At 37.6% G+C, this 10837-nt stretch overlaps 1 protein-coding gene across 1 annotated transcript; it reads right to left on the reverse strand.

Annotated features, from left to right (window-relative positions):
* Nucleotides 1-1035: 1035 nt before the first annotated feature.
* Nucleotides 1036-10566, reverse strand: LOC113115639 (2-oxoisovalerate dehydrogenase subunit beta, mitochondrial). The gene is made up of 4 exons (XM_026283171.1): nucleotides 10507-10566; nucleotides 9205-9312; nucleotides 2829-2976; nucleotides 1036-1145 (listed from the first exon to the last, which is right to left on the reverse strand). The coding sequence occupies exons 1-4, from the start codon at nucleotides 10564-10566 to the stop codon at nucleotides 1090-1092; spliced, it is 372 nt and encodes a 123-aa protein (XP_026138956.1). The 3' UTR covers nucleotides 1036-1089.
* Nucleotides 10567-10837: the final 271 nt, after the last annotated feature.

A 10837-nucleotide genomic window follows, 5' to 3' on the forward strand; every position in this document is an offset into this window, starting at 1 on the left:
TCTGCACAATAATGCTGTACATGCTATTAGTGTTATTACTGTGAAATGACCAATTCAAAGTCTTCATGAAAGCATCCAAAAGGCTTTATAATGTGGTCTTATTATTGATGCGATCTTTTTATATATTGTGTTTAGAGTCTTCAATTAAATTGGATGAATAATGTATTTCTTTGGCATTTCTTTGGTGGCTTGTATTGCATGATTTTCAGTTTACCAAAAATAAACAAAAAATGCTGTAATTAACTCACCATGGTTGCCAGTTCTGCATTCAAAACCAGCCCAATTGCTATTCAGCTTGCCCAAAACCAGCCCAATCGTGTTTTTCCCAAGGTTTTCCCCTCCGTCAGGGGTCTGCTTTGCAACACTGCTCGGAACATTAACCAATTTATTGGCTATTTATGAATCAATTGTATTTATTTGATAAGCAGCCGTGTAAAAATCAAGATTACAATGTCTCGATTGTGAATTTGTATTGCATATGGATCTTAATTACATCTGTCAGTCTGAGAAGGCCATCTCTGACAGGTTCACCCAAGCATTCATCAGTCATCCATGTACTCAATGTTTTGCACATTCCTCCGTGAACCTCAGAGGGGAGTGTGGATCTGATCTCAGCCGAGCGTCTGTGTGAAGATCACTGGGGCCGGATTTAATATGCTTAAGTGAGTAATGACAGTGTGAGAGTGCGCCGGACACTAGAATACACTCAACCTGAGGTCATCTGAGCGCCGCGCCCAGCACCGAGCCGCTGCGGTCACTCCACCAAAATGAAAGACGCCGATTTATCTTTATATTTTGTCCACGCTTTGTGGTTCAAGTCTCGCTCGCCATCCGTCTCTGCTGACGACAACACACAGTAAAGCTGCAGCGATGTTTTAGAAGAGAGATTTATCCAATAAAACAGTAACACACAAGATACAGTCTCAATTAAGTTGAATAATTAAAAAAACTAAACTAAACAGAAGATGGTGAAGTCCAGGTAACAGCGAGAGCACAGCAGCCGTGTGAAGTCCACATGATCAAGGATATTCCCGTCCGGTAAGATGGTCCCATCTACAGGTAGAAACCTTGTTAGCTGTGATGGTGGTGTTATTGACAGGTTTGTTCAGTGATGTAGAGGAGGACGAGTTCTCGATCTGTGTCTCCTGTGAACGAGAAAAGTGGCAAATGCTGGTTCAGATGTTTACAGCAGCGGTTGAGTTCTGGCTCTGTGTGCAGTAGCTGTGGATCACATAACTTCAGTTTTGCTTGTAACTGTCTAGTAACCTGTAACAGCCAAATACCCTAACCCTAACCCTAACCCTAAGTGAAAATAAACTGAACCTGGAGCCTGAACACAAGCAGCATGAGTCTGGCAACACAGTCCTGGTCTTGCCACAAACAGTAAAGAGCGCTGATACTGCTCATTGTTTCTGAACACATAACTGATATGTACATTTCTAATCCCTTAAAATGTCAAAAGTTTGAAAAACCTGTCACACACAATCTACTCCAAGCTCCCTGTCATCTGATTGCTAGTTTACAGTTCTTTAGCAAGTGAAAGGTTTAATTTTAGACTAACTGTCTTTTTGCTTTGAATTCTTTGCTGATTTTTAATGAAATGAACATACTGCAAGAAAAGCTGTGATATTATTCGAAATATTTCTTACTGGACTGAAACAGCTTGGCTTTACTTGATTATCCAGACATCATTTATTTAAGAACGACCAGTGAGCCTCAAATCTGATCATCAGGGTTTAAGGAATGTTTATTTGTTCATCTCTCAATCATCATGTGTGTACTGCATTGCATTACAAGTTTTGATCATTTAAATATCATCGAACTAAGACATAACATTGGGAGATAAATATCAGCATCTGCACCAAACTCCATATTTTTGCTCGTTCCTCTGAATTAATTGAGTTCCTTATCCTCACTATATCATAATATATGAGCCATAAATGCTTGATGCAATTTATATTATTTTGAACGATCCAGTTTAACTCCTTCCCTGCCAATGACGGAAATTTCCAGCTTTCTGTGTTTTCACTGTTATATGGTAGGGGGCGCTAGTATGCATCTTCTGAAAGACTACTGAATCCTGGATCAGAACTCATGCGAAGAATAATAAACCAGCGATTGCATATTTCGGAGTCCTGCAAAACAGTAGGCTAGATTGTGTGCACAATTTACTATTTAATTCCCTCAGTTTTTAAATTGTGAGCACGATTTACTAATTGTTCCCTCGAGTTGCATCATTTGAGTACAGCGAGGGAATGAATTAGTAAATTGTGCACACATTTTATTTTTTCTTGCATGTCATGTGCGGGACTCCATAGCATATCTAGCAAAATGCATATATAAAATACCTTGATCGTCAAACACCTGCCTAACTTTATGGAATGAAATGACGATGCAGAAAGTGTTATAGGAACGTGAAGTTTTGGATGTGTTCATGGAAATGATTGACTCCGACGATGTTTTGATCATCTTTCGGAATCTGATCCAGATGTAGTCTTTTAAAGAAAGACTATTTTCTAAGCTTTCTTCTTTTTTTTTTTTTTATTAAACTTACCCACATACAAGAGTTGATATAAAAATGCATGAATGCTCTGTTCGTTGTTTTAATGTATTGAATGTTTACATATTTAGAAAATGATATATTCTGAGTGCCATTAAACTTTGGTGAAAATTATTTAAAAAAAGGCTGGCTGTGGATGGCAAATATTAAAATAAAACGCAAGCAGGGAAAGAGTTAAAATGTTCTATTAAAAAAACAGTAGAAGTATTTCATATGTCAGGCTTTACTGGGTTAAATAATAATAGTACATTAAAATAAACAAACCTACCTTTGCTTTGGTATTTGATCATACACTTGACCGCCTCGAAGCACTTCCACTTGTCAGGGATGTAGAAAGGCTCAAAGATGTGAGGGAAGGGTGTATCATACCCACAAACCCTGCTGAAGGGAGCCTCAAAGTTGAGGAAACACTCCTCCTGCAAAAGAACACAGCCAGCTCCATCAACATAAAAATCTTCAGAGCCTATACCAAAGGGTGCCAATACTTATGAAATAATTTATTTTCACATTGTAAAGATCTGATTTGAAAACTCAGATGCTTCAAAAAGTTCATAAAGAGATCATGAAATTCAAACAATCCCTCTGATTTACATATATGTTGAAGAGCATTCATTTATTTACATATACACCTTTACCAACACACATACATATAGAGCTACATATGGTAAACAAAAGCCCAAAATTTCTTAACCAAAATATTGATTAAACCACTTGATTTAATGTCTTTTTTATCTTGAAGCTTTACATTTCTTGTATACTAGATTTTTCAATGTATTTCTGTATTTGTGTTTTCATTTGTGTACTGAAATAATTGCGGCAAGCTAAATGGTGGTGATGCTGAGGTCATGTGACTTTAGCGTACTTCGTTCTGTAGTCCAGCTCAGCATTTCACTTCTGGTGATTTTATTTAGGCTTCAAAACCAACTTTTGTGTTCATTTGTGAAGACTATCTTCTCAGACTTTTGTTGGTCACAGAGTCTATTTTTTGCAATAATCCAAAGCCAGTGGAAAAATCCTACTGGGTTTTGGTCGAGGGAAGATTTAACCAGACTTAGCCAACGGCGAACCAAAGAACATGACCTGAATATGGAGGAACAAGAAATGAATCAGTGTCCAAATCAACAACAACACGATCAACAACAGCGAATGGAAAAATCTGAGTTTTTATCCTCAGTCGTGACCCCAAAAAGCAGTTTTTGGAGGACTGTAATGAAAGTCTCAAGCCCCAAATGGAAGCTTAACAAACCTGATTGCCAAACGACAGAAGACTAAAAACCCTACACTTATTTGCACAGAAACTTGTGTGTCTAATGTTGCAGTGCAGAGTCTAATGTTTCCCCTCAAACAAAGCCAAGACTGAAATCTACAGTCTATGAAGACACCTCCAGCCCCTGATGGACACTCGCTGTCCAAATCCCAACATGGAAAACGCATGAGCTATGCATGAAACATGTCACACTTTGGGCGAACTCCTTCGTCTGCTAGCGTTTTCTTAAGTCGCTACAAAAGAGCGTCAAGCTTCATTAAAAGGGCTTTGTGCTCGCCTCACATGACAGCCTGTTTAAACACAAAAATGTGTTTCGGATTTGCATCGGGAGGCAGTTCCAGCTCTGAGGAGAGATGTCAGGAAAGGCTCTGCAGGTCCTGGATGCTCGAGTCCAGCCTGGCATCCTGCTGCTCCGCTTCACATAATCACCGCTTTGGGATTTGATGTGGCACGACGAACCTAGTGCTTCTGCTGCTCAGAAATAGTTTTATCTACACAGGATGAATCTGAAGCGTGCGGTTTGTAATGACTGGTAATGAACTCCAGGAAAGGACACGTCAGGACATCGGCTGATAGACATCAGTTAAAATTAGATGCAAAACGTTCGTTCGCTTCAGTTCGCTCCACTCCAACACGTTCGTGCAATGCAGGAAAAAACAATGTGCTCTCAAACTCTTGATGTTTTTGGCATTTATGTTTGTTCACTCATGTTTTCCATCCTCTCTTCCACCATCACGAACAGGATAATAAAGCAGCATATAACTAGTTTAGTAGAAGCCCACGAAGATAAACATACAGCAAACCAATCTAAAACCAGCTGAAGCAAGGCATCACACTGTGTGTAATATTTTAGGGGTTAAAAAACATTTGGCAGGCCTGGATCACCACAATACATATTTAGTAAATTATCCTCGGTTTTAAAGACATGAGGTTATTTGGGATCATTCTTTTTTTGTTTTTTTGCCCCAAAGTGGAGGAGTACACCTGCCAACCTGGATCACGAGAAGAATAGAAACCTCTAAATACTTTTACTGGAAAATCAGAAGAACAGAGAAGTGCAGCCAATGCATGTGGACTGCAAACACGACTGAATTACTCCATCTTCACCAACATTTGAGAAGAGCATCATTATATTATTAACTTGTCAGAGTAATGATAACTGGACAGTTCAAATTAAAAACCAGCAATTGCTACTTGCTTTCTAAATTTGTTATAGGATGTGATGATTCATATATTTATACATGTGGCTTAAGTGTCTAAATACTTGTTAGAGCCACAATACAACAAAAATACAGTAAACAGTAATATTGTGAAATATTATTACAATTTAATAACCATTTTCTATTTGAAAACACATTAAAGTGTAATTTATTTCTGTGATGCTCCGCTGTATTTCCAGCATCATTCCTCCAGTCTTCAGTGTCACATGATCTTCAGAAATCAGAATAATATACTGATCTGCTGCTCAAGAAATAGTTCCAGATGTTATCCGTGTTGAATGTTTTATGGAAACTGCAATGTAATTTTGTCTTTGAATAAAAGAAAGTTCAAAAGAACAGAATTTATTTGAAATAGAAATCATTTTAACATTACGAATGGCGTTTACTGTCACTTTCAATCGATGCATCTCTGCATTAAAGAAAAAATAAAACCTCAAACTTTTGCATGGTAGTGTATATACACACAAACATATGCATTTATACACACACACACACACACACGCACATATATATATATATATATATATATATATATATATATATATATATATATATATATGTGTGTGTGTGTGTGTGTTTGTATTCCTGCCTCACAAACACATATTTTTGGCTTTCAGAGTAAAAACAGCAACTGCCGCATATTAGAGAGTATTCAAAGGCTAGCATGACACGGACATGCCAATATTACCGACCATGAGAGCCAAAAAAAGAGACAATTGTTAAGTGCATATTTGAGCCCAAAGCCATATGAGGACAGATGCTCTCAAACACTAACCTACTCTGAAAAAACACTCAGAGATTCAGTCAAAGAAAGCAGAAAACCCACTGACATGAGCTTCAGTGCCAGTGCATTTATCATGTTCCCATATCATGAAATACAAGTCAGCATTAATGAGGCTGTTTATGATCTGTCATAACTGATAAAAAATACTGTAACTTCCTGGCTGTTAACTGGAGAACGAGAAGCAGTAAATCTTCTCCAGGAGTCCCTCAGATTCACTGACACTGTTACAGAAGCTCCTCTGAGTCTCTGAGATCCTTCACTTCTCTTTAAATTCAACACCACACACTGATCTGAAACGCTGATCTTAAAGGCCATTTTTAGACAATCATTCTGAACTTCATGCTAATCTCACTTGATTAGAGCACGTCAGAAGACTTCACAATTCAGACATTCAGAATCAGAAATGATTTGTCATGTCTGTCTTTTAAATCACATTTCCTGAATATGAACTAAAGCAGCCATCAGAATGAAGCTGAATTAAAAATGGAATGATGTTCTAAGAAATTAATTTAATAATATATTCATACACCTACAAACATTTAATTAACTTTCAATTGGTAGAAGTGTGCTCCTATTACCTCTGACTTTGCGGTCCATGTGCTTTGCTTTATTCATGTGAAAGTAGTCTTTAGATGAAAAACATTTTGTATTTAAATATAATATAGAATAAAATGGCATAAAAGAAAACATTACAAAGGCGTGCATCATTCAGTTATTGATTGGATGTTGAGATGTGGGCGTCGCACAATGCAAGCTATGCAGCTGACTGTAAGAAAGGGGCGGGGTTTAAGTAAAACATCATTTTCATGAAACATTTCGAGGTCAAAGAATTTAAACTAATTAAACATATGCATGGATCAATCATACTCAAGATCATCAATAACATTCATAAAAAGAGCATTTATTTAGCATTTAGAAACAGGATGAATTTTACTGTTACTCCAATTCAAATCATGTGCGTTCATTTACTTTTAAATTAATTCAACTTCACACTCATGACATGGAAAGGGGCCAATTCAACCCTTCTGAAGATACATGATCAGATGCCGTCTGAAACATACTTGCATCATAAATGCTCTCTACACTAGAGGATAACACTAGCCACATACTGTACCTCTTCACACCTCTCTCTCTCTCACACACACACACACACACACTTACATTCCAGAGCAAACTGGCTGCTTTATTCATACACACAGAGCGAGACAGATGATATTAAATATAATTCCAACTATTCCATGGACTTGTCCAGGAACACAGAGATCAATGTGAAAAATATCCCTGTTCCAGGTCCTGGTCCAGGAATAACAGTGCGCTGTCACAGTCTCAGCTTCTGTGAGATCCTCTGCTCGATGATTTCAGCTTCTCTGCTGTAAGACTGTGTCTCTACTGTGATAGAATAACACATCTAGACCTTTAGCATTTCTGCAGAAATCCTGAGTGGTGCTTGCCTCTGAAAACTCAATGATAAATAGTGGGCAATCAATATCATTTTTTTTTTTTTTTGATATCTTGGAAAGCAGGGGTCGATAGCCGATATAATATATACATATTTTTTTTTCATATTTAAGAAATGTGAAATAATTTGACAATGGATTAAGAATAAATTTATAAAATAAACATACTTTAGATGACAAAGTATTTTTCACAAATAAATAAATATTTTATAAAAATATAGTTGAAAAGGAAGTGACCAAGAGTGCACTCAGTGTTCTGGGAAGTTTGTGTGCTTGGGAATCATGTTTTTTAAATAAAGCCAGGGTAACACTCATTCCACACACAGCACACAGAGAAAATGACATGAATATGACAGTGGGCGAATGCATAAAGCGCAGCATATTTTGAAATCACGAATTTAAAATATAAAGCATTTATATATGATCATCTGATTATTAGATTTTAGACTTTATCCATATTAGTCAGAACTGTTAATGACGACAACGAACGAGGGAGAACGTGAGCTGTGTGTTCAGGTGCTGCTGTTCTCAGCGCCATCAAAATAAAAGTCATGCCTCGACCACATCGACCAAGCAGAAAAACTTATAGGCTAATGCCGATATTTGAAAAATGCCAAATATCGGCCGACCACTAATGATAAGCTGTTGTCGGCACCCTTTCTAAGCTGTTTTGGGTGAATTTTAACACTTTATCTATTGCTTGATTGTGATTGCTGAGTTGTGCTATGTAAAAATAGCATTTTAGTGAGTGAGAGAATAAAAGTGTGTAAGTCTCAAGTCACATTGTGTATAGGTTGCAGTTTATTACACTTAAAAATGATGCAAAATACCATGTAAAAAAAATTAATAAAAATGAAACATACTAAGGTAGCACTATGTAAAACACTGTAAAAAGCTCAGTGAAATGTTGGTATGGTAACAACACTAGACTGCAGAAATGGCATGTGTGTTATATTGGGGTCTGGGTGTTTAGGTGAAGGGCAGATACGTTAGCCGCCGTTATCAGACGTCAGTAGCTTGACCACAGCTTAAGCTAAAAGCCTTTTTTAGCATCTTTTCTGTTCAATGCCATTATCTGTGCACATCCGGCTGACTCAGCAGCGACCAGCGTGTCCACAGGTGCTTTAACAAACAATGACGTCAATGGAAACGTGACTGATGTTTGTGTTTAAAAGCCGGCCCTGCATCTATGCATGGACCAATCTCTTGAGAAAATTTCCACCATCAACACAAGCTCGCCAAGGCCCAAGACGCTCATGAATCTGAACATGACCAATCAAAAGCTTGAGGTCAGCACGCACTTAAACTCAGCAAGGATGCATTAAATTGATCAAAAGTGAGAATAAAGACTTCTATCCATCTATAATAGATTTCTTTTTCAAATGAATGCTTTTTTTTTTCAACTTTCAGTTCAAAGAATTCTTTAAAAGAAAAACTTTACACAAAACTCTAATGGTTTTCAGCAGTGATAATATTGAAAGATATTGAACTTGAATCCAAAAACTAAGTCAGACTGCCCCTTGACTAACTACTAGTTTGTCAGACTAGTTCTTAAGAAAGTCTGCTTCTGAATTTCAAGGATTCAAAGAAAGGACTTGCGGTCTTTTACCTGGAAAAACAATCTAGGACAGACAAACACATTTTGTGAGAACTGAGATACGCTGTAATCTTGTTGCTCAACTGAGCGTCCGAGCACATTAGAAGTAGTGGGCAAAATACAACATTTGATGCATCCTTGATATCTAGAGCACATCCAGAGATGTTCATATGCCTGCTCTAGTCTTCATGGATGGCTTTTTTTTGTTTTAATGTAGGAAGTTTATGCAACTAACCACAGGTCTACCAATAAAATGCACAATTTTTATTCTTAAAGTGCATGACATCCACAAGAGTCTTGATTTCCATCTGATTGTTACCTGAACCGTAGAGCTGATCTCGGCTGCGAATCCTCCGGTCACCGGAGCCTCATGACTGATGAGCAGCCGTCCCGTCTTCACCACCGATTGGAAGAGAGAGAATATCAGCTATTAGGAAGTCTATTTTTAATCAAAAAGAGACATGAAAACATACACAAGCCTCAATATTTTATCTTTACTAGACAATAATATAATTCCGGCTCTGAATTCCAGCACCTGAAACCAAAAACTAAATATGAAATAAATTGTTTTGCATTTTTTACACCCCTAAATATTTCAAATTTCATACCTAACAGGCTAAATTGGGCATGACTGTAGCACACTGTAAAGTAAGGTACACAACATTCATAATTTTATTTATTTTTTGGCAAAATATCAAATCACAAATTACAGCAAGTCACAAATGTTCTACTCTATGACGTAACAGTGTGGATAAGCACCGCCTCCACAGAAGATCATCAACGCCTGCTTCTACAGTGCTGCCTTTTTAGCCCCACCCACCGATCTACACATGTAGTGTTTACAAGGGCGGCGAACACGCACGTCTACACAGAGACCAAATGATGAAGATGCTCTGAACACAACAAGAGCAAAGAAAAACAGTCTTTGCATTGCCTTCCTTCTGATCTCAGTGTTAGGAAAGAGTGGGTGAACTATGAGTTTTTATCACATCATCACTATTGCTTTGTCTGTTAAACAGATTTTTGATTTGAGTATTTATGCAGTTTTAACCAGGGCATTTACTTCTGAGTCTATAATACTCCACGCCTTTTGAAACTGCGTTCTGATGAGGTTGTTGAAACAGGACAGAAAATAGCTTATTACTTCAAAATGATGTTTTTTGGTGTGAACATCTTCATAACATTACAAGTGGACCTCAGAGAACAGTACAGAATAAAAAGCTGAGGCAGTTCATGACCCCTTTAAAGTGGACTGAGGCGTCATTGTCCTACAGACAAGGTTTCTTGTATCTTCTTCTTCAGTAAATGTCTCTATTTTTCATATTACTACATGGCTGGATACTTTCCAGACAATAAACCTGCTGTTAATCAAACAACAAAAGAAACAGAAGAATCCTTCACTGCTCTCCTACTTCTTCTTTTTTAAATTGTATTACTGATGGAGAAACTGCTCTGGAAGGTTCAAAGGTCATTTTGGGGTCTTTATTAACACTCTGACAGGAGCGTCCTGGTTTTTCAGGGCCCTCTGAAGTCTAGGACCAGCACTTCCAGTCTAACATCTTTGGATTGGTGTGGCCGAGTGGGTAAATATCTAGTAAACCAAAGGTTGTAGGTTTAAAACCTCAATCCCTGTGTAAGTACCACGGTGTCCTTCCTTCAGATAACGCTTCTTTATTGGCATTATTGGTTCTTTGAATAACTTTTATCATCAGTGGAGTCCTTCCATTCCACTAAAGGTTATTTATAGTGAAAAAAAGGTTCATTTGGCAAAGAAAACACCTCTTTGGAACCCGTAATTTTTAGTGCTGAGTAAAACACTGCCTGCGGTTACTCTGGACTTGACAGTTAAACGAAGAATAATGAATGATTTAATAATAATTCCACACCTCATAACCAAGGTGGTGTTATGTCAGAAACTGAGATGCCAGCGGACTGAGACGGGCACGGCGGCA

The sequence above is a fragment of the Carassius auratus genome, chromosome 16 (genome assembly GCF_003368295.1).
Source record: "Carassius auratus strain Wakin chromosome 16, ASM336829v1, whole genome shotgun sequence".
In the NCBI taxonomy this organism is placed as follows: domain Eukaryota; kingdom Metazoa; phylum Chordata; class Actinopteri; order Cypriniformes; family Cyprinidae; genus Carassius; species Carassius auratus.

What these genes read in the sequence shown, in the direction of transcription:
- LOC113115639 (XM_026283171.1), bottom strand. Translation starts at nt 10,566, where the DNA reads ATGCCAATAAAGAAGCGTTATCTGAAGGAAGGACACCGTGGTACTTAC. An exon ending in GTACTTACACAGGGATTGAG is followed by an intron (nt 9,313 to 10,506) that starts GTTTTAAACCTA and finishes ACTTCCTAATAG; the next exon opens with CTGATATTCTCTCTCTTCCA. An exon ending in GATCAAATACCAAAGCAAAG is followed by an intron (nt 1,146 to 2,828) that starts GTAGGTTTGTTT and finishes TCTCGTTCACAG; the next exon opens with GAGACACAGATCGAGAACTC.